Source organism: Vitis vinifera, chromosome 1 (genome assembly GCF_030704535.1).
Source record: "Vitis vinifera cultivar Pinot Noir 40024 chromosome 1, ASM3070453v1".
Lineage (NCBI taxonomy): Eukaryota > Viridiplantae > Streptophyta > Magnoliopsida > Vitales > Vitaceae > Vitis > Vitis vinifera.
Genome location: NC_081805.1, coordinates 22,874,731 through 22,899,665, shown reverse-complemented (window position 1 = coordinate 22,899,665; position 24,935 = coordinate 22,874,731). Strand labels below are relative to the sequence as shown.

At 33.5% G+C, this 24,935-nt stretch overlaps 1 protein-coding gene and 1 long non-coding RNA gene across 4 annotated transcripts; one reads left to right on the top strand and one right to left on the bottom strand.

The window, feature by feature from the left end:
• The first annotated feature begins 1,997 nt into the window (after positions 1-1,997).
• On the top strand, positions 1,998-16,385 carry LOC100266794 (tobamovirus multiplication protein 3). The gene is made up of 11 exons (XM_002275143.5): positions 1,998-2,573; positions 2,924-3,014; positions 3,105-3,157; positions 3,299-3,391; positions 3,473-3,544; positions 10,286-10,358; positions 10,455-10,500; positions 14,237-14,300; positions 14,381-14,434; positions 14,772-14,849; positions 15,948-16,385. Exons 1-11 carry the CDS (start codon positions 2,418-2,420, stop codon positions 16,038-16,040), a joined length of 873 nt encoding a protein of 290 aa, XP_002275179.1. The 5' UTR covers positions 1,998-2,417; the 3' UTR covers positions 16,041-16,385.
• LOC104880245 (uncharacterized) lies at positions 10,656-16,937 on the bottom strand. 3 transcript variants are annotated; one of them, XR_002030615.2, is made up of 3 exons: positions 16,707-16,937; positions 14,168-14,262; positions 10,656-11,090 (listed from the first exon to the last, which is right to left on the bottom strand). It is a non-coding gene; the product is annotated as an uncharacterized LOC104880245 (long non-coding RNA). The 3 variants fall into 3 exon arrangements; XR_002030614.2 differs by having other exon boundaries at positions 10,656-11,087; positions 16,707-16,930; XR_009466623.1 differs by lacking the exon at positions 10,656-11,090 and adding an exon at positions 12,890-13,526 and having other exon boundaries at positions 16,707-16,914.
• Positions 16,938-24,935: the final 7,998 nt, after the last annotated feature.

Below are 24,935 nucleotides of genomic sequence, written 5' to 3'. Positions count from 1 at the left end.
AGAATAGATAAAAATAATCGGGATGAGTTGGAATGGGGTGAGTCATTTTGTACCCGCCCCATTGCCAACCCTAGTAATATACTAATATTACGAATGTTCTTTTTCAAAAATGGTAATTTTATTCCTGGCATCTAATTAATATTAAAAATGAAGGTTAGAAAAGGTAAAATTGAATTTGAATAGATGCATAATTAAGGTATAAGAAATGGGAGGAGTCTTTGATTTTTATGGAAATAATTTGAAAGGCAATGATTATGAGACACGTAAATATGAAATAAAATATTGAAAAGATAAGGTGGGACCCACAAATCGTGACATCTAGATATCCATCCAAGAAATATTTTTATTCTAATAATGCATATCTCATGTAAGCCTCGTTTGATCCACCTTTATGAAGATTTAAAAGAGAAAAATATTAAGTGAAAATCTCATTATTATATATATATATTTTATTATTTTTAAATTTATTTATTTTTATTTTTTATTTTCACTAAAAACCTTTAGAACTCTTTCACCTAGATATGATAATTTTATTAAATAATATTCGTAATCTTATAAATTTTATAACATCGTAAAACCAAAGACTTAGATTGACTGAAAATTGTTTTTTATAATAATTTTATATTTTTCAAAATAAAAAGAATAGAAAACATGTTTATTAATTAAAAAATAAAAATGAGAAAATATGGCATTTTCATATAGTACTTTTTAGTTTAATTTTTTTTTCCAGATTTTCACTTGTTTTTAAAAAATTGTTTTAAACAATAATTATATTGAAAAAGTATTAAAAATGAAAATTACTTCTAAAAAATATTTTAAAATATAGAAAACATATTAAGAATATTTCATATTACCAAACAAACTTTTATTTTAGAAATAATTGATTAAAAGTATAAAAAAAATTCATATTTATAAATCTAATCTACTTTATTTTCTTTTTTAAAAAGTAATATGTTTTTTTTTTTATATGAATGTCTCTTTCTTATTTGATGTGAGACATCAGATAAGGATGTTGTGTCTACGTGGAGGATATTTGTGATGTTTTGGATCGGATAGAAAATAAAGTTTCAAACTTCTCTTAACCATGTAGATGTGTACATTTTAAAATCGTAAGGGTCTTTTTGGATTTATGGTGAATAATATTTACATGACTGGAACGATTTGTTACAAATGATATCGGAACTAATCATCGATTCAATATGAGAGTTTGTTTGTCTGTTTGTTTAACACCACAATCCTGTGAGACAAAACTGCGGGGACACAATGAGAACATTGTACCACATAACACGAAATTAAAGTGTGAGAACACAATGGGAACATTGTAGCACATTTATATGGGCTAAAGTTTCAAAAACTATATAATCATAAGTTTCTCTTAAAACATGTTTTAAAATCGTAAGAGAGTGGACAATGTGTATATAATTAAGAGTAGGTCATTACATTTTTATAAAAAATGAGTATTTTTTAAGGTTGGATTTATAAAATAAGGATAATTTCATCCATTTTAATCAAATAAACCTTTATTTTATATGATATCAAACAATAGTTTTTTAAAATTATTTTTGAAAACACTTTATGATAAAGTGAATCTTATTAATGTTTGTTCCAGTAATTTTTGTTTTTTGATTTTTATAATCATATAATAATAATAACTTTTATATAAGATATAATAATTTTTACATAATTATATTAAAATATAATGATTTAAAAACTTATTAAAAAAATTTAAATACTAAATTTTTTTACTACATCAAATTTTCAAAAATTTTAAAATATTTTTAAAGATATAAAGTAAATTTATTTATTTTATTTAAGATACTTTAATTTTATAAAAAGAATTTTTATTTTAAAAATAAAACATAAAAAATATATTCAAACAAATACTTATTAATTTAATTTATGAAAATGGACCGACGAAATATTCAAGAATATAGTTTTTTTTTTCTTTATAAATGTTAAAAAATAATTTGTGCGAAGTTAGAATTACGCGGAAGAAACGTGATGAGAATTGAAAAGTAATACCGTCCTGCACTCCGGTACCGTGGAACTCGGGGCACGTAGATCGCAAGTCGAGATTAGAACCACGTGGAAGAGCGTGGGCATCAAAACCCTCGATAGCGCGTGCACGAAACATCAAAGCCTTCCAGCGTGAGCCTGACCCATAAACTCCAAAAAATCGACACCGCCTCGGCCTCGCCTTCGACCTTCTCCATCTCGTTTCTGGCCGGCCGTTTTGGACCTCCTTCTCAAATCCATATTTGGAAATATAAAGTGAATAAAAAAATTAAATATTTAACATAAAAATACCAATTTATCTCTATACGATTTGAATTTTCTCGCCTCAGGAAAATTCCCCTACACTTTTCCCAGTCCTTTCAATTCTCGCCGTGAAATCCAGTCTCCGTTGGTCATCATCCATGGCGCCGACGGAAGAGGTAGCGTCGGCGGTGAGCGCCTACGCTATCACACAGGCCTCTAATTGGTGGGAAGAGGTTAATAGGTCCATCGTTTGGCAGGATCGCATCTTTCATGTCCTCGCCGCTCTCTATGGAATCGTCGCTGCCGTCGCTCTGGTACTCTTACGTTGGAGAAAAATTTATGTCTGTTTCAATTTGTTACCGAATCAATGTGGGCTAGGGTTTCTGGTTTTTTGATTCTTTAGGGTTTGGAATTGAGAAATGAATTAAATGAATCTGTCATGCTTTGTTCGGTTTCTGGAATGAAATTGAGTATTTCGAGCCTAGGTTTTTTTGCCTTTTAAATTCTTTCAAATTTTCAATCAACTTCAGCCTAACTCAGCTGTGGCTTGTTCTAGGTGATTTATTTCTTTATGAATCTTCTTTTCCATAAACGAAACAGAGTGATTTTTTTGTTTTTTTTTTTTTAAATTTCTAATCTGATATTATTTCTTAATTTTTTAAAGGTTCAACTGGTTCGGATACAATTGAGAGTCCCAGAGTATGGTTGGACCACGCAGAAGGTGTTCCACTTTCTCAATTTCCTGGTGAATGGGGGTTTGTATCTAAGTTCATAATTCATACTTTGTGCTATGGATTATAATCTTTTGTGTATTTTTATTGAATATGGTCTCATGCGTTCTGCAGTTAGATCACTAGTTTTTGTGTTCCGCAGAAATGTGCAGCGCCTGCATCCAGAGGTCTGACTGTTGTTAATTCAGTTTGCTCTTTTTAATTGTTGATTAACTTTGTTATTGTTATCATTATTACAATTACTTTTAGAAGTCTATCCAGTTGTTAGATTGTTTCTAATCTGTTGCTTGTTGTGGTATTTTTCTTAGATTATCCAACATATCTTACTTGATATGCCAAGTCTTGCTTTCTTCACAACCTATGCTCTTTTGGTATTGTTCTGGGCAGAAATATACTATCAGGTTAGGCATAACTTATGGGTCTTACTCTTTTGTATGTTTGTATTGTTATTAGTTCGTCTCATTATTTTCTCAACATGACAGGCACGTGCTGTATCTACTGATGGACTGAGACCAAGTTTCTACACAATTAATGCAGTGGTTTATGCCATTCAGGTGACACTTCTTGTCTTGCTTTAAGTCCCAGCAAAGGGGAGATTTTGACATTGGTTTCCTTCTGCATGGAAACTTAACCATGTTTTGTAAATAGAGCATTGCCAATTATTTACCTTTCAGCTTTTCTCTTTACCTGTTCTATTTCTTTCTCTTCTTTTGTTTATTTATTTATTTATTATTTACAATTAATCAACGTGGAACTAGAAAGCTATGATAGTGACCAGTGGCATTGTACGGAAGACACGTGAGATACTTTTGCAAGTTAGTTGGCATTCTTAAAGGTTACAATTGTGAACAAGAACCATTTAACTTGCCTTGTAAATAGTATGATTCAGATGATATTGATGACCTTGTGTATTTCCGGTTATCATTCTCTCTTCCTTTGCATTCAAGAAAGATATGACGATTTTATATTTATTTTTATTGGATGCAAATTTACTACTCAAAATAGTTTATTTTAATTTTTACGTCAGTGGATGGCTTCTAACTTTTTTGGTCTTTCAGAGTTCATCATGTTTAAAAGAATTGGAAACAAACGAATACATTAGCCAATGTTTCATATGTAAGGGTGAAATTGGCATTAGTTTTTATGCTAGTGGGCCAATGAAACTCATCTGAATCCCTTTGCTAGAAGTTGTTTGGAATTCTTTCATAACAGAACTTACTGATCATTTTATAAAGAAATATCCAAAGTCTTTTTCTTTTCAATTTGCAATATTTGACTTTTTTCTGGCAATTTTTTCAAAAAATACGTCTAAAGAGTTTCAAATTTAATTGGCTGATTGACAAGCTTCCTGCTTAAACTTTTAACTTGTATTAAGTTTTCAAAAATTTTAAGTGATAATAAAATATCAACATGGCTAAATGTTTGTCAAAATAAATTTTTTTCTTAAAACCGGCCAAATACTTTTCATATGAAAATTTTAAAATAAAGTTGATATTCCTTAAAGAAAAGGAGGGAAAATGTCCAACTATCTGATCTATACTACATTTAAGGGTGGCTTGGGTTTCTCTATCCTTTTTGGTTGCTTCCCAACTAAAATAACACACCTATGATGAATTAAAAAATTACAAAAATGAGGGCTAAATAGTAAGATACTAAATTCAAACTGCTCCATGACCCTAGTCTTTTCCTTCCTTCCCTCTCTCTCCATGTTTCTTCAGTTTACTTGCGCTGAAGTAGCATCTGCCATCTTCTAATGTCAATAATCTCAATGTCCCTTTGATCTACATCCTTTCAACCTTCCATATCAGATTCATAGTATATTAACTCACCTTTTGCATCACCGAGATATGCTTATGTACCTATGGATGTTTTATTTTGCATAATGCGATGGTCTTATCATTATATGGAGCATATTTAGCTGAGGCATTTTAGACCATTTGACTAATAGAGAACACCATCTGTTTCCCAACCTTGTACTGCATAGGCAAGGCGATTGTCCACTTATATGGCACCAAATGGTTTTTCATGTTTGTGTCAATGCATGTTGCCATCTCTATACCTCTTCTAATGCCAAAGTATTATCATACTAGGACATGGATCTCTCCTTTAGGTTGATGGGCGAGCATTTTGGATGCCTATAAAATGTGAATGCTTGCCTAGTGAGGCTGTCAAAGGTTCTCTTACTTCAATTCCAGGTGTAGGTGATGTTATGCTGGTTAAAAGGGGGACTAAACTTATTTCCATCATCACTTTCAAGCATCAACCTCCTACTGGTCCCCTATATCCCTTGAAGGTTTCATTAGCATTGGCACAAAACCTTGATATTGATACATGTGCCAAAGCCAGAACAGGCTTGGAGAGTTTAATATTGACTTGGTACTCCATGGTGGTGAAATTAATCTAGCAACCAATTACCTTGGAATTAGTTTGGGTTTCTTGCTTTTCATTGTTTGAGCTAGAGGCTTGAGTTGGTGAGGTTGAAATGTGTAAACATTTTTCAGTTGGAATGGAAGGAAGAAGGGAGCCATCAACATTTGTGAGACATGATTTAGCATTTGAATGTCCCATGTCATCATATGGTATTCAAAGTTATTTGGTGGAAGCAATATAAAGGTCCTTTCATGTTTACAATAAAAGAGATGAATTGATGGTATGCTCTACTGAATTTACCTATAAAAAAATGGTATGCTGAACTAAATTTTAGAGATTCTTTTTTTTTTTTTTTTTCAAATACAAGGTTTCGTGGATTCAAGCTTCACAATTGAGACTACTCTCTCATGTGGTTACTCCTTGTACCCAAAATCGTATCTTAATACAAATGTGTTTTATGATATTGAAGGTATAAAAATAAGGAATATGGGCTAGCTAAATAGCTCCATATGATAGTATTTCCTTCTTTTTGATAGGCCACCTTTCTTCTAGGTAACTAATTGTTTTCTCATGCCTCCATTATTAAATATGCGGAAGCTGTCATTGGAGTCCCTGTTTCTTAAGACAATTCCATGATTGGGAGTTAGAAATAGTGGACGCTTTTTTGTGGAGAATTCAAAAGCATTAGATTAGGTGTGAGATGGAGGATAGAATGACTTGGTTAGTCTCAAGGAATGGAGAGTTCTTCGTTAAAGCTTTACTCTTTCCCAACTCTAGGGGGTGAAGAGGCTTTCCCGGTTAGAGTGGATTGGAACCCGTGGGTTCCGATGAGATTTTTTTTTTGCTTGGGAGGCATCCTAGGGAAGAATCCTGACTTTAGACTGTTTGAAAAGAAGGAAGGTTTCTTTAGTAAATAGAAGCTTTTTGTGTAAAAGGGAGGAGAAGGCCATTGACCATTTGCTTCTACCTTGTGTTATATCTGGATATTTGTGGCAGTTGATTTTCTCATTATTTTGGTTGCAGTGGGTGGTGCATTCTTCGGTTAGATTGATGTTGCTAAGTTGGAGTAGGTTCAAGTATGAAAAAAGTAGAAGAAAGCTTGGCGCTGCCCCTTTGTGCCTTTTTTGGGTAATTTGGTGTGAAAAAATCGGAGGGCTTTTGAAGATGTGGAAACTTCAGATCAAGCACTTAAATCTACTCTTTTTCTTTCCTTTTTAGACCAGGTTAGAATTCATTTAGAAGGAAATCCCCTGTCTTTGATCGATTTGGTAGATTGATTAGGAGCCAAGTAGTCGTGGACAAGTGACTTGGTTGTTTGTTTGTTTTTTTTTTTTTTAATTTTTAATTTTTGTCTTTCTTCATTTCTCCTTTCTGCTTAGCTCTCTTTGGATACTCCCGGTGTATGTTGGCGAGGTAGCTTAGCATCTATCTATCATATTTTTTTGTGCGCTTATCCCAAAGAAAAAAATGCCTCCATTAGCAGATAACCCACCTTTAATGTAGTTGTGCATATCCAACTTAGTGGTCCTCCTTCCATTCCAATTCAGTCAAAATGCTTAGTAACACTTGATTTGATCAATTTCTAACTCTTGTCATCAAACAAAGATCCTTGAACCATGCCACCATGACCAAGGTGTATAGACTCCAATTAGGCTTCTCGAGCCTTGCTTTTGAGTTGAGTAGGTGTGAAACACTTGGGTGTTATGCTGTTAGGTCATTAGTCATTTTTCCTGAAAGTGTATGAGATAATTTGATGCAATGATGATAAGTTTAAGTGACCCCCTTTTTAGAGAGGCTTGGAGATAAGTAATAGAGATATCATATTGGTGGAACAAGACCATACCAGTAAAGTCAACAAGTTAATGTGGGGAAATAACCTCTTTATAGCCCACTGTACATGCTAGACTAAACTTTTATTCACTCTTAGATACAAATGCTCCAAACCTAGGATGGATTGGAGATGGTGGGTTTCATCTCAACATGATTTAGAGTAATAGTAGTAGTAGTGGTTCTGAAAGAGTCACGGAGGAGTGGCAACAATAGTTAACACTATCATTAGTAGTAGGCACATGAAATTATGCAATGGGAGTGGTGTTGTTAATAATATTACTTTTATCTGTCATTAATATTTTGTGTCATATAGTCTTGTGGTGTATATTCATAAGGTCACTTTGCGTCTTGAAAGTAGGTATCAACAAATAATTGGTGCAACAACCTTTTCAGTTGTCTAACAAACAAGGTATTACCATGACGTGTCTGGCTTTACCTGAAGCTATATTTAGGAGCTGCTTTGTAAAGTTTGTAAAGCAATGCTATCTTAGAGATTGTTTTGATATATAAAATGCCTTCTAGGTTCTCCTGTTGGCTTTTAATTTTGTGTTGACATGTGGGTCTATAAATATATGCTATGTGTCCATTTTGATGTTTTGGACTGGTGAAACATTTTATGCAATCTAGAGATCGAGACACATTTTATGCAATCTAGAGATCGTGACTCATGCTATATGTGGTCCCACTCCAGGCAATTATGGATAGATTGCAAGATATCACTCCATCTCCATGTGGCTTTTGGTAGTCATTGTCTCTTAGTTTCCTTGTATTAAAATAATGGTAGTTATGTAATATTGAGGTCAAAGCTTCTTGACTGGCCATAAGATTTCAATATATGTGATGGACACTGGGAGAAGTTCTACCCATTTAAGAATGGATCTCTCATGAGGTGAATGAAGTTGTAATTACTGCTCAGCATGTTAAGGTGGGAGATGAGAGGTGACAACTTGCATTCTCTTTTTGGTTCCACTTAGGCCCTTTTTATCCTAATAAAAAGAGGAGATAGTTTCAATCATTACCTCCACGCCTTTCTGAGAAGAGTGTTTGCTCAATAATGTTTCCATCATTATTGAGCAAGTCATTACCTCTCACTGTTCAAGCTAATAGTACAGTGCTTTGATGCTTCACATATGCTTGAGTTGTGTTTAACATGGGCTTTGTGCACTTTTTTATAATAGGCTCAACCTACCTAACATCGGGTACATGGTTTGAGGGTTTTGGTTTAGTGGTTAGAGTTGTAGGCCTGCCAGACAAAGCTTGTTTCAACCAGATTGGGAGAGGTAACCAGCATTGTGTGACCTTAACTTCCGAAAATGCCAACAAAACGCCTAGAAAGAACCATCTTATTGGCTTATAGGGTTATAGCCTAACCTAACTGGCTCTCATTCTAAAACCCCCTATAAAATCACTACAAAAATGGATATCAATTTTTTTGGATTAATTGAGAACTTCTAATTCACTCGGACTTTTTCTGTTCTCTAACTCGGCTCTATTTTCCTTTTGGATATTTGACAATTCACTATCGACATGTCCAACTTCTTCCGATAAAGGGCCTGTTACAAATGCCGGCCAACAAGAATGTTTCAAGATATAGAGGGGTATCTCTTGATCACTATGCAAAAAAGGTTTTTTAAGACAAGCTTGTTTCAACCAGATTGGGAGAGGTAACCAGCATTGTGTGACCTTATCTTCCGAAAATGCCAACAAAATGCCTAGAAAGAACCATCTTATTGGCTTATAGGGTCTAACCTAACTGGCTCTCATTCTAAAAACCCCTATAAAATCACTATAAAAATGGATATCAATTTTTTTGGATTAATTGAGAACTTCTAATTCACTTGGACTTTTTCTGTTCTCTAACTTGGCTCTATTTTCCTTTTGGGTGTTTGACAATTGACTATCTACATGTCCAACTTCTTCTGATAAGGGGCATGTTACAAACGCCGGCCAACAAGGATGTTTCAAGATATAGAGGGGTATCTCTTGATCACTATGCAAAAAAGGATTTTTAATATCAAAGTTCAAATTAGCTCTTTAGGCTTGGCTTTAGTGGTAAAGGGTTGGGGAGGGTTTGTAGGGGGTTCTAGGTTTAAGTCCCAACGGGGATAAAATTTTACCTATCAAAAAAAAAAAAAAGGAAAGAGTCAAAATTCAAATTAGTATAAGCCAGCCTATATTGTCTACATGTAAATCAGAGGATATAATTGGAGTTGCTTATTGATACTGGGGTATATAGCTCTGTATATCCTAGGAGAGACGCATTTCTCTTTTAGATCACCCTGCAGAACTGGATATTTAAAATTAAAGTTCAAATTAATAAAATGACCAGCCTAGATTGTCTACTTTGTAAATGGGAGGATATGATTGAAGTTGCTATCTGATCTGGTCTTGCACTCCTCCATATTCCCATCCACCCTGTTCTTAACCATGAAGGCCCATTTTAACCTTTTCTTTTCAAGAGGCCATTTAATAAGTTCCTAGGCCTCTCTAGATCTCTCATTTTCCCAAGCATGAAAAAACATTCCAGTTAGGCTCAAATAAGCCCTATTGGCTCCTTTAACAACTGCACATTAGATTTCTGGGCTTCCAATGCATGATAACTTGCTGAGGCTGATTGATAAGAAAATTAATTAGGGATAAGAGAGTGTAAGCCTGAACCCCTTAGTGGAAAACCATTGGTTGGACCTGAATCAACAGCAATAGGAATAACTAGGAATTTTAGATATAGGAGAACAAGATTACTTGGTTTTAAGAATTAATGGCACTCCTATGCTTCGGAACGTATTCCAGTAATGCTTGTTCTCCCCTTTTAGCAGACGATATAGAGAAGAGCTGAATTAAGAACAGCATACGGCCGGGAGTATCCTGGTCATTTAATAATTGTCTGTCCCTTGTCAATGTTGTTGCTTATATTAATGTGTTCATTTTATTTTCTTGATTTTTTTATTTGTGCTAAGTGCATGCCTATACAACACCAGTTGCATGTTAGAAGTTCTGCTACGAACATAGCCATTATTACTTGTACAGCTGCTTTCTTTTTGTGTATAAAGATGATGGTAATTTCTTGACTACCACTTTTCTTGAACTGTTTTCAGATTGCTATGTGGTTTGTTTTATGGTGGAAACCTATCCCAATCGTGTTCATCCTATCTAAGATGTTCTTTGCAGGTTTTGCTTCACTACACAATAGATGATTTGTTGCAATTCTCAGTAGTTCCTCTTGATGATTACTGATACAACTTTCTTTTAAACAAATATCTGCAGGTGTGTCTTTGTTTGCAGCCCTTGGGTTTCTTCTTTATGGAGGAAGGTAATCTCAGTATTTGGTTGCCCACTAAAATTTCTGAATCTTGGAATTACCTGAATGTATATATGGTTGCAGCAGGAAATCTTTGGCAAAGACGCCTCTGAGAGAGAAATTCCATTAGAGATACATATACTGGAAGCTATTTACCTCCAATGCTGTTGTAGGATCAACTCAGACAAGTTCACTGATTTTATGTGCTCAAAACTCATATAATGCAAACACCTAAATGCTAAACGGCTCACATGTGAACTATTTACACTTTCGAATTGTTATTGTAGGTAAAGTCACACTTAAGTCTCCCAGAATGTTTCTGTCACCCATTACATGATACATGCAAACCTTAACGTAAATAGCCCCTTGATTCATTGACCCACAGGTGCCTCTGCAATAAATTGCAAAAGTTCAAATAAACTATATAACCCAGCCCACCAGGTCTGTTTTAATGCTTCACCCACCAATCCTATGCTTTACTCTAGTTCTTTTGCAGCTCCACAACCATGTGGAAAGCTGAGTGCCTGCCAACAGGTGTACTCCCACCAATGAGATCATTTGCATGGGTCTTTTTATGGTCCTAGGGCTGTTGAATCTATCTGCTAGTAAAATAGTGATACTATAAGTTTCTTGACCATAATATTTAAAAGGTGCAAGGTGCAACTAAGGCATAAAAGTCTTTTGATGCTTAGGCACATGGTGCAATATAAGGTGCATGCCTGAGTGAAGTGAAACAAGACATAGGATTCATTTCTATTTTATATAATATGATCCAAAATCCAATCCAAGTAACAAAAAATTTAAGATTCCAAACATAAAGAAACATTCAACAAAAGCATAATAAAATTATATGAATTTCAATATAGAATTAAAAATTTTAAAAGTGAAAGTGTTTAAAAAGGAAAAGATAAGTAGCTGCATGCCTTTCCAACAAGACCCTATAACTAGGGAGTGGTTATGCCTTGGGCCTAGGTGCACTCTAACAACTATCTTCTCAACTAGTGAAAGTAGGGAGCATTGAAGTCCTCAAGTGCCTGTGACCAGAAGTGGAGACACCTTCCTTAATGTTTCAAAAGAAAATGAAATAACAAATAATAGAGATGGGGAAGAAGGGGGGTGGGGGGAGGAGGAATGTGGGGAAGGGATGGGATAGTTTGAATTCAGGGTTGGATGAGTGGCTATTTGCACCTGCCACAAAATGTGTAAGCAATCAGAGAGAAATTTAGGTTTGATTCACTCCCTGTGAAAGCTTGTGGAATGTTTGATATGTGTTAACTTGTAAGAAATGGTGTGGAAAGAAAGAGAGAATAGAAGTGGGGAAGAAAGAATGTGACAAGATTGTCAAGAGGGTTTGATTACTGAGTAGGTTTCCCTCCTTAGCTTTGTGTCTACATGGTAAAATTGTGCAAGTTATTTAGCTAACCTCAGAAGACTTAAGGAGAATATGTAAGTAATAACGGAAACCCTTCTCAACACTCTCTCTCAAGCTGGTTTGTACAAGTCATGAATGCCTAGGTTTGCCTAATGTACTAAAATTGGCATTTTATACTCTATTTATCAACACATCAGCAAATTGACTGGTGGATCTCATTGTCACAAAAGGTGTATAAATTTGGAATTCAACTTCTTTATAATATGTTGATCCACCTTAATATATATCACACTTGTAGGTTAACCCGTAATCCTTACAACACTTTGGGAATTAGACCAGATTCAACTCTTCCTTTGTAATATCTTGATCCACCTTGATATCCTTCACCATATTATTGTGAGCTAGGTTATGTACAATGTTGATGGCAGCTTTGGTGTCTCTGTACAATCTCACAGATTCTTTAGATAAGTCGCCCATTTTGTGGTACCTTATTTTGGCTATATTTGATCTTCAGTGGGTGATGCCGGTCTTAATCAAGGATGCCCTCATTAGTTGGCAGGGTGCCTTTGTTGGGAAGAAGAGGAAGAAGGCTTGGAAAGCTGCATCTTTGTGTCTATTTTGGACATTATGGAAGGAGAGGATCAAAGAGCTTTTGAGGATTCTAAACTAACAGACCATGCGATTTTACGATCCTTCATGTACATGGTTTTGGAGTGGGTTAGGGTACACATATAGAGTCTACTTCTTTGTCCCTTTTATATTTCATAGATTCGTTGGGCTGTAAGTGAAGCGAGAGTGTTTGTTTTTTGTCTATCCCTCCTTTTTTTGGCCTTGTATACATCATGTATTCTTTAGGCACTTTTAATACAATTGGTTATCAAAAAAAAAAAAAAAAAGGAAAAAAAAGTCACCCATTTCTCCTAGCAGAATTCTAAATGAAAGGAGCTTAGACACTCCATATGCAGTTACTCTCAACTTTGCCTTGACTATAGATCTCGCAACCGATCAATTTTTCACAACTTTACCACATTCTCCACAAATAATTGTGCAATAACAACCAAAAGTGGGTCTCCAATCAGTAATGATCTTCACCCAATCTACATCCATGTATGACACTGCAGTCAGATGACTGTACCTGATAAACAAGGTACCTTTTTTTTTTTGATAGGAAACAACAAAGAGATATATTGATAGAAAAAGAAGTACAAGAGAAGGATGAGAAATCCTCCCACCAAAGAAAACTAAATTACAAGAATACGAACACAAGAAAGTGCACAGTAAAACAAGCGAACACTCTAGGTTAGACCAATCCTTAGGGATTACACACCGCTAACCAGTCAAGTGATGTTGTTTTAAGTACCTTAAAATTTTATGACATGCTCTCCAAATGTGCTTCCTTTATAATTTATTAGTCGCCTCCAATTGTGTGAAAAATAAATAAGTTCCTCTCAAGTGTGGTTATCATCCTGTTGGCAGAAGGGCTCAACATTTCATAGAGGTGATGATTTTGAGTAATTGGAGTGTCAATTGGCTTACATTGTAGGATGACTGTCTTTGTTGGGAGATCCAATACTTTCTCAAAGAGAAAAACACGCTGGTTTTAAATATCGCAAGTTATCCCATAGCACTGAAGCTTTTAACCATCATATTACTTCCTCATTATTTCCTGTCATGATGATCATTTGCATACACAATAAGAGCTGTGAACCTCCTTTCGGAGCACTAAGGAGCAAAGTATAGTTTGCTTAATTTGCTTGACTTCACTTATAATGACAGTCCAACTTTCCTCTAATGTCCAATCTAAGCTTCAGGTGACTGTTTCATTGGAGTTACTGGATTATATACGTTCTCTGCACTTTCTAGCCAAGCCTTACTATTAAGGGTTTAAGGTTTCACCTTAATTTGGACCATATAGTGCTAAGCTGGCTTCTCTTGGTTTCTGCTATTACATGCAAATCTCAAGTTCTCTTGTTGCTAAGTATGTTGTGCGTGCAGTGGGTTGATATTGAAGCATTTAAGGCCATGTAGAACAAAAATTATAGTGGCAATTTGGGGTGTGAGCTGCCTTCTCTTTGTGAAAGGAACTCTAATAATGTGTATCAACTTAGATTAACATATGTGTAGCTTAAGGTCACGTAAAAAACTAGAATAGATTATTTGGCCCCTTGATACCTTTATATTGATCATTAGGTGCAGTGAATTATCTCTTGTGATTGCATCTTTATATATAGGTTCTCCCATTTGACTCCCTATTAGGTAGTAAGTTTCTTTGATGGATACTGCATGCTGATAAATATTTATATGTACCTTCTTTGTCTTAAACTTACACCTTATGTAACATCCTGACCTCGCTCTCTTCCAACCGTCATCTTACAGGCTCTTCTTAATGCTACAGCGCTTTCCTGTAGAGTCAAAAGGAAGACGTAAGAAGCTGCAAGAGGTAAATTCTTTTAATTACTTGTAGTTTTTGGATTTCCATATGTTTTCATGTTGACATTCTGAATTTTTGGTTTTGTGCAGGTTGGCTACGTCACCACCATATGTTTCTCATGTTTCCTTGTTAGATGCATTATGGTGAGTCCTCTTCAATTGCTACATAAACTCTTCTAGATGTTTGATCTAAGAGAGGCCTTTGTGCCTTTAGATATTATAGACCAGCACTACTAGGGTAGCCACTTAGATGCTTATGTAAATCACAAGCATATTGGAATGCACTATCTATATAGTGTAGAGCTATGGTTTATGTACTGAAGTTAATTTATTGTTATAGAATTATTTTGGGCCTCTGGTGTTTTAAACCAAGCACCAGCTATAAGAGTCAAAGCACAAAATCAGCACCTTACTGCTGTATGACATTTGTTTATCAATATATTTTACCTGACAATTTTATTATTAATTTTCTACATGACAGATGTGCTTTAATGCGTTTGATCAAGCTGCAAACCTTGATGTTTTGGATCACCCAATTCTAAACTTTATATATTACCTGGTAAGTTTTGGTTGGAAGGACTTCTGCTCCTTCCATGCTGTGCTTTTTCATTCATAAATTCTTTTTATGGTTTCTGATAAAAAAAAAATCGATTTTATTTGGTCAATTTTGGCTATGGTTCTAGTTGATACTTATTGGCATGTCATCAAGTGAAAACATATCCAACCTTTTTAATGTGTGAAAGCTGAATGCTTAAATCAAAGGTCTTTGCATGATGTCCAATTTACCCTCTCCCTTAATACAATTTCGAGTCCTAAACTGCATGATTTATGTTGTAACCATGGACTGCCTTTTTTATACGGGCTAAAAATGGACCACTGCTGTGTTTAAGCAAGAGACATGTCTTTCCTCTTGACTAGTGTGATTGTCTGGTAAGCCATGATGTGGATGAGGATAACTTGGCTATTGACAATTTGGCATGAACCTCATTTGTTGAAGAACTTGATGTAATGGGATTTCGAGTATTCATGAAAGTTCTCAGGTGAGAACAGATCATGAAGAATTATGGCATATACTTCTTGCCCTTAATCTCTGTCTCTCTCTCTCTCTCTCACCCACACACACACCCACAAATCATGAAAGTTCTCAGGTGAGAACAGATCATGAAGAATTATGGCATATACTTCTTGCCCGTAATCTCTCTCCCTCTCTCTCTCTCTCTCACACAGAGAAATCATGAAAGTTCTCAGGTGAGAACAGATCATGGCATATACTTCTTGCCCTTAATCTCTCTCTCTCTCTCTCGCGCGCGCGTGCGCGCAATTGGTGGCCCATAATGATGGTGAATGATGCCTACAGGGAAGTTTGATGGTTGTTTCTCCATTCAACATCTTGGTTTAGGTTGCAACCTGTCTGTGAAGAGGGTGATTCTCGCCTGCCTTGTGGTTTTAAAAGGGAATATAGTTTTGATATATACTACTGTCTATACTTGGTATTGTGGACTATGATCTTGTTTTCATATAGTTTATATCTCTTAATATTGTTTCTTGTTTTCTTCCTATAATCTTGTTTTCATATAGTTTCTCTTAATATTGTTACTTGTTTTCTTTTTTCCTTATTTCCTTTGCCTTTTTTTTGTGCTTTTGCCTACCTTTACAGTTGGTGGAGATACTGCCTTCATCTCTGGTCCTTTTCATTTTGAGGAAGTTGCCTCCAAAGCGTGGTATCACACAATATCATCCTATTCGCTAAGAGGATTGGGTTTATATTTGGCAGAAACGAACTTCCTGAGCAAGGGAGTATTGGTGGATGGGATTGCCATTTTTAGATGCAGTTAACCAACCTCTAAAACAAATGACAAGGTGGGAGATAGCTAAAATTGTTTATTCTACATATGGAGTGATGAGCCTATCCCATAGTTTATGAAATTTCAGTTTGTTCTCAGTAGGAGGTTTATATCTATTGGAAAAAAAAGTGGCCTTCTATGGATTGTGAAGAGTATGTTGTGACATTAGTGAGAGATCATCTTTGCTTTGGATCTTATATTGATGCTTTTCTTTCTGTGAAATGTCATTACAAAGCACTTGTGAGTGATCATTCTATTCATGAAAGAAAGGGGATTGAGGAAAAGGAAAAAGAAAAAAAAAAAAAACTTATTTGTTGCGATGTTGTGATAACTAGTGTCAACCATTTTTCTTTCTTGTTCAATCCCCACCACCACCTCTAAGCTTTACAAAAATGGCAGTGATATTCTTGCTAAAACTATACTCGGTATATTTCTATATTCAGCATATTATTATTGATTGGGTTCAGGTGTTATCCGCTTCTGGGAAAAGTTGGGTGGTAGAAACGAATTGGTTATGGCAGATTGCTTAGAAAGAGAATTCATGAGAGTTGCAAAGACCCAACGGAACATACCTGGAAAGGCAATAGGCTCTCATATTACTCGTCAACTCTGCTCGCTCTCTCTTTATCTTCCATCTCCGAAGGAAGGATTGTGTGTGTTGAATCTGAATCGGAAATGGAGGTTTGCAAGGGACGGAAATGGGGGAGGGGCGGAGATGATAAAGGTTGAGAAGGTGGACTGGGAGGTGAGCATTGACCTTTCACCATCTTTTCCTACCTGCCAGTCTGGCTGTCTTCTACCCCCAACATTTTGAATGGTAGGTTTTGAGAATTCTCGTATTCCAAACAGGTTTGAAGAGTAGATTTGTTCATGTTTTTCATAGACAGAGCAGAGGCCAAGACCTAAGTCTAAGGGGGTGTCTGGAAAAATTCATACTTACTGGATTTAGTTAATTCACCAATAAGATAACAGAATTTGAAAGTAAAGGTCATCCGCATGAGCTATAGCTCAACTTGGCATATCTCACTGGGAAGTAATCCAAAAGCAATCGCATTATATTTGACATTTTAATCCACATTATGTTTTTAAATGGATAATTTTAACATTAGTTATAAAATAATTTTGTATACAAATCGAAAAGATTTCATAATGGTTTTTTCTTTTTATCTAAAAGTATCCAAACTAATAAGAAAGCTTATTTTCTAAAAGACCAATTCTAATGAAATTTCATAACAGCTCTGCCCAACAAGAGAGAAATTTTTGTAAACAAAGAAAGATAAAAGAGAAAAATTAAGAGAAATTTTTGTAAAAACAAAGAAACATAAAGAGAAAATCAAAGCTTGAAATTGTTTATTTCCAATAACTTTAACCCTACTTATAGGTTATAATCATAATTATTATAATAAATATTTTTCTAATATCCTGGATATTTGAAAGGTAAATCCCATTGAAGGAAAAAAAGTTTAATATTAGACTATCGTGATTGTCTTGTTAAAAAGTTTGTTGGTAAAACCCAATGGGACAACATTCTAAGACATCCATGTTACTATGCTCTCCCTCGTGTAAATATGATTATGATTCCTTTATTGTAATAGCTTGGAAATCTTTAAACATTTACATTCCAATGTTGTGTCTTAGCTTTTTCAATGCAACAAACAATGATGTCTTCATGAGTAGATTTGTATATGGTGAACATAAATTTCATTGCTCTCTTGAAGCTCATGAGTGTAGAAGAATTCAATGAACTATACATAGTTAGATTATGTTTAATATATCCTCCTTTGATTTGCACAATAGATTCAACATTGTCTTTATGCAATACTATTAGATTGTCTTTGATAGAGGATAATTCACATAACTCTCAAGCATGTTGAATCATAGATCTTAATTCAATACATTCATAACTTGCTTCAAGAATCTTAAGTATTTTTGAATGATTGGTTGCTTGGCTGTTCTCCTTGATATAACAATATTGCCACATGTAAATATATAGTTTGTCTAAAATTGAACTTTATGGGGGGTTTAAAAGATAACCAACATTTGCATATCTAAACAATCACAATTCTAATTTTTTTAATAAGCCCAAGTTAGTTGTTCCACAAAGATATTGTAGCATGTGTTTGATACCACTTCACTATCTTTGAATACGGGTAGAGCTATATCTTATTGATAAATTGCTAGAAAACGCAATATTTGGTTATGTGTTGATTGCAAGTTATATAAGTGTCCTAATTCCACTATGTTACTTCTAAGGATGAAAATATCGATAATTATGAATATATCAGTACTTTAATTTTGCAGATATATCAAAGATATATCAACGAATATTTTGATATAAAATATTGATGAGTTAAAAGTTGATCAAAACTTATGAAAATATTGTGAAAAGTTCCAAAATAGAAATATTGGGTTTTTATTTTTATTTTTTTTAAAATTGATATATATATATCTATGTATGTATGTATAATATAAGTTGTGGTATTTAATAATAATGTTTATAACTTGAAAACATACTTTATGTATATTCATTTAATTTGGATGTATTTAGTGACATAAAAGAAATAATGATAATTTGTATAAGTATTTTTTATTTTAAAGTTTTGATAATTTTATTAAAAAATTTATATTTTTTTGTATTTAATTATTATATAAAAGTCACAATAACCAAAATTAATTAATTTATAATAATTTTATTCTAATTTATTTATAATATATATATATATGTATATACGTATATTTTATTATGTGAAACATGGGTGATTGACTGGTGATGGTAGGGAGTTGTGAGTGTGGGGTTAAAAGCTTGGTTGGTGCGAATGAGTTGGGCTGATGGTTGGGCCCATTAAAAGAATTTTGGGGAAAAAAAGGAAATGAGGATGATGTGGCACTGATATATCGGTGTGCCAACCAAAATATCGAAGAAAAATGGCTGATTTAATGGAAATATCATGGCATATCTTGACATTTTCATCATTGGTTGATTCTTAACTAAGTAGTTCTTAATTTTCTTTTCTTTAGGATGAAACATGTGCTTGTTCACTTCAAGTGAATGGTCAACCATAAGGTAACAAAGTGGGTGTGATTCGTTTATAGAAAAATAATTAAGGACTCTTTGTATGTGTGAACTGATGGACTAACATGCCATTAATGGAAAAAAATTGATTCATAGGCTAAGACAAAATGTTGGATTTTCAAGATCCTTCATTTCAATTTTTTTTTTTTTGATAATTAACTGTTCTTATGAGGTCTTTAGGAGTTACAAACCCCCATTTTAATCTATACAATGACGTAATATGATCAAGTATGTTATTGTCATGCTTTGATCTAGAATGTGATGTGAGGTTTTCAATCATTATTTCAGATACTTCAGGGAAGTATTTGCTTCAGGCATTTTAAATCTTTAAGGGATTTTAACATATATGTGGATCCATATAAGTATTTTGTAGCTACATCATAAAATATATATAAAGCCTTTAGAGACTATCAATCATATAATTGAATTATTATGGTAGTTGATAAGAGGTTTTTACAGTAAACTAATGCTAGTTATGCCATTGTTTTCCAAACCAAAAAAATTGAAAGAAAACAAATAGCTATAGTGATAGTAGTTTAGTCTATCTCAGAAAGACTACTACTATGGTACCTAATGTTGTAAAGACTTAAGATGTTTAACTTATTCTCATATAAATTACCTTAAAATCCAATTAAATAATTTTTTTTTCATGAATTTTAATTTAATGAAAACAAGTTCAGAATGAACAAAATATTTTGGGTTTGGTTCTATGTTCAAATTTCAAGGAGAATAGGATCCATATTTTCTTACTTAAAATCACTCTCTTTCGTATTCGTTTCTCAATCATGGTAAACCTTTTGCCACTCTTAAATACTAATCCTAGGGGTTCATATATGAATAATCGAATTGGATCTTAGTGAATCATCCTTTCTTACAAGAAACATTTATTGAATCCAATATCATATCCTGATAGATTTATTAGAGAGTTCATTTTCCTTTTGAAAACATGAGATTTATGAATCTTAAAGTAAGGATCCATTCTTATACATCTTGGATACATTCCCTTTATTGGGATAGAGCCCTGAAAAGCATAACATGATGTAATAGATTATGATTCATTAATACATTTATTTATTTATGTTTCTAGTTCCTTTTATTATTCCTTATGCATTAATTGATTATTTGAGTATTCACATCCATATCATGCATTATAAATGATTTGAGTGCGAATTGCACAGAATATCCAATTTATAAGTTCCTTGTAAGATGATAAGTAGTTCACATATGATTTATGGATTTGGATAATTTAATAGAAACTGTAGTATACCACTTCTTAATTGGAGGGATAACTTGTCTTGATTGTTGGGATGAGATTTCCACAATGAGTGCATTAGTTTGTATGGTTACACATTGGATAAGACTTACGATGAATCATGAAGTAAGGTTATTGATTAATATATCTCTATTATAAGAAAAATATTAAAGCCTAAATATGTGATAACCTTGGCTAAGAAAAACCACAAATAGGGTTACCATGACTAATAGTATTTCGGGTTATCGTCTTTAGAGAATAAGAAAATTTTAACTGATTTTGCCTAATCTAAATCAAGTAGTGATTCTTATGAAAAATTGATTAGATTGAAATTGTGATTTGATTGATAAATTCAGAAAACAATGATAAACTAATATGAAGATTTTCACAAATTCACTTTCGAACCTAGGATTGAAGGGTAATAAATACCGATTAAAGAACTTTTGGTGGTCCAATTATAATAAATATTGATTAAAGAACTTTTGGTCTTCCAAAACTGGACTATCAATATAAGCCATCTAAGTTTGGAACCATGTTTTAAAACTTGAAATCCATTCTTTAATAGTCATCCAAAAACTAATTTGATAAAAAGTTTTAACCTTTAAGACATTTAATACTTGATATTCATTTGGTAGATTCTCTTTAGTTATCAAACACGTAGTATTACACCAAGTCAGCCATTTATCAAAATCCCTTATGCATGAAAGAACTCCTAGCATGCATCCTATGTATTTCTAACATAGACAAATTAGCAAAGAATTAAACTTGCATATAAAATTTAAAGATGAGAAATTCACTACCATGGAAAGACATTACCTTTACTTATCATCTCTTTCTTTTGTATCATCCACCTTCATTGCTACATCTCCAAGGAGAGGATTTAGTCCTCATGCTCAGTTTAACACCATGCATTGATTTAAATTGAATCATGAGAGATTTTATTGAAAACCAAATGATTACAAAAATTATATTCAAACTCAAAAGTTCCTCTTTCTTTTCTCTCTCATCTTTGTTCCTAAAGAAGTCTATAATATTTATAGAAAACTAACCTTAAAAACATAAATAAAAGTCTTAAAATGTCCAAACACAAGCAAAAGGGTTGAATGGAGAAAGTGAATGAGTGAATTTCTAGAATTCATAGCTTGTATTAGAAATTTCAATATCTTCATAGTGGTGTCAAAATGAATTTGAGAAATGCTTAAACCTTCTGGACCTCTGGCATGCTTCTAATGTGGTATTGAATTGATTTTGACATGGATCACAATATATCTTTATGTATCGTGATGTATCAAAATTTTGCACCTTGTATCGAAATTGTGTTAGAAAGTATCTTTTGGTATATTGATGTATCAAAATGTTGCAACTTGTATCAAAGTCATATCTCAATGTATTGAAATTCATTTCTATAAACCTTCAAATTTTTTGTATCTTTGGAATACTTTTGTAGGAAAATTAGACTACCTTCATTGTATCAAAATGGGTATCAAAATTCATCTCTCATATCTACATTAATTTCGATAAAATTTGGAACTCATTGGATCTTTGGAAGGCTAAAGTTGGTGATTTCGATATCTTCATTGTGTTATCGAAATGTATTTCTTACATCAAAATTGTGTCTTAGTATTGAATTTTATTTGGCTTGATATTGAAATTCATTTTAATCACACCTTGAACTCATTGTACTTGGATTGACTCTACTCATTTATATCAAAGTTGTGATGAGATCCACTTTTATGTATCAAAGTTCCTTTTTTTCTTTGCATTCTTCACTAGATGTAAACATTAGTCCTCAATTTGGGGTTTAACATATATTTAAGTTAAAAGATAATGATTTATACTAAAAAAATCATTTAAAAACCCATATTTATATGTGAAAAAACACTAATTTTGAGTGTTAATCAACTATTGGTTTTCATGATTCACCAAGCTATTATATTACATGTACTTTCAATCTTTAGAGGAAGTTGAGCCTGAACTAAAATCAATAAGAGGCTTTGATCTATGGGTGAGACCCTAAAATAACCATATATGTCCATGGATTGGGTCATTATTGATGAAGATAAGTGACAAAAGGTATTCTTGATAAAGACACCATGATATCTCATCGGATTGAGACAATGTGTCTCCATGGGTAATACAAAATACATGTGATTAAGAAGACTATGACAATAACAATTCCTTTAGTAAAATTTTACATATGCTCTTTGTGAGTTAGAGTATGTCAGTTGATTACATAATAAAAGAATTTGTAACTTAAGGATTGAAGAGGTAATCTTAATAAATGTTGATAACACTACTTTGTTATATTATGAATACCAATTCAAGAGAGGTCTGCATACAATGGATAGTAGGTCACAAACCTAATCTTTGTCTCGTTGTAATTACTTAAGATATTAGAGTGGTTCCTTGCAAAATGATAAGTAGTTCATAGTCAATTTATGGATTTGGGCAATTAGAGACTATAGTGCACTACCTCTTAATTTGAAGGATGACTTGTCTTGGTCATCAGGATGGTTTTCCCACAGTGAATACACTAGTATGTTTGGTTACATATTGGACAAGACCTATGATAAATCATAACATTAGCTATTAGCTAGTCATTATTAACCAATTTATTATATTGTATGGACTCTTAACCTTGAGGGGATATTGAACATGTGTTGAGGTCATTTGTGACTTTAATATATGGGTGAGACCTTAAGATAATCATATATTCCCTAGGGATTGGGTCACTATTGATGTAAGCTGGTGATAACATGTATCCTCAATAGAGACACCATAATATCTCATGTGATTAAGACAGTGTGTCTTATTGGGTGATCTTAAGAACATGTGATCAAGGAAACTATAATTGTAGTAATTTCTTAAGTGGAATTTGACGTATGGTTTTTGTGTGCTAGAGTGTGTCAATTGATCACATAATAAAATGATTTATAACTTAAGGATTGAAAAGGTAATCTTGAGAGGATGATAGCGCACGCCTTATCCTAGTATGAACATTATTTCATGAGGAGTCTACATGTAGTGGATAGTAGGTCATGGACCTGAGTTTTGTCACGTTGTAATGCATATGATATTGGAGTGCATTTGATCCTTTGTAGTGGGATGTTAAATCAACTTCATAATTAGATTCTAAGGGAGCCAATATTTTCCTATGGGTCTCAGTAGTCCTCTTTCGAGTTCTTGATTCATGGATGCATATTTGTTTGAGAGAATTTTGTGTTTGTAATTTATAAGTGTGCATAACAACGTTTTGGTAAAAATGTAAGTTTATGCTGGATCTTATGAATGGTCTTTCTGGATTGGATTAATTAATTAGTTAGTACCTAAATGGGTTAGATTAAGTGACCCAAATCTAAGTTGGGCTCAAGTCACTTAAGCCCACGAGGAAACTTATATAAATCCTCTTTGGGGTTTAAGGCTTCACTTTTGGTTATATCTTTTATACCTTAAAGAGAAAAAAACCCTAACCCCCCTTCTAGAGAGAAGACCACACTTTTCTTATGTTAGGATCTGTGAAAGGATTGATCGGGTATAAGATGTTTAGGCATATGAGATCTATGATATGTACAATTTACTTTATCGATAAGATTGGATTTGGGAGCATCCAGATCATAGGTATCATGTTCTTCTATCTAGACTATATTATTTATGGTTTTTATTATAATATGTTTTTTGTGCTTAGATCTAGAGATTCATAGGAATAGATTACATACAGCTTAAAAGACCCCAGGTAAAGGAATAGAGCAATCTTGGTTTCCCTACAAGAAAGCGATACTTGTGATCTAGATATTACCAGATCAAATCCAATCTAAAGAAGAGGTATAGTAGATCTCGAAAACTAAAAGGTCTTCCACTCGATAACTATTTTTCCTGGATCTTGGCATAGAAGGAGGTGAAATGCTCTTTAGAGGGGTTGGAGATTAGGGTTCCTCTCTAAAGTTCGGATGACGAAAACATCTCTAAAGTCCTAAGGGGGTCTATATAGGATATCTTGTGGGCTTAAGTCACTTAAGCCCATCTTAGGCTTAGGTCATTTAAGTTATCTCGCTTAGGTCATAGTTAATTAATTATCTTTATTGGTCCTAATAAATTAATTAACCCGATTTAAAAAGATAATTCATAAGTTCTTGTGCAATCTTATGTTTTACGAAAATGATCTTATTCACATATATGAATAAGGAACCCAAATACCCCTCAATAGTCCTCCTTGTGGGCTTAAGTGACTTGAGCTCATCTTGGGCTTAGGTTACTTAATCTAATTCACTAGGTCCTAATTAATTGATTAACTCTATTAGGCTTTAATTAATAAATTAACTGAATAAAAAAAACTATAATTAATTAATCTTAAAATTTTATGCAAATTTATATATTTACCAAAACACTCTTATACACGTAAATGATTAATTTTTTATAAAACCTTAAGACTTTGTGCCAACAAAGCATATGAGCTTGAGTAGGGAACATTATGACTTA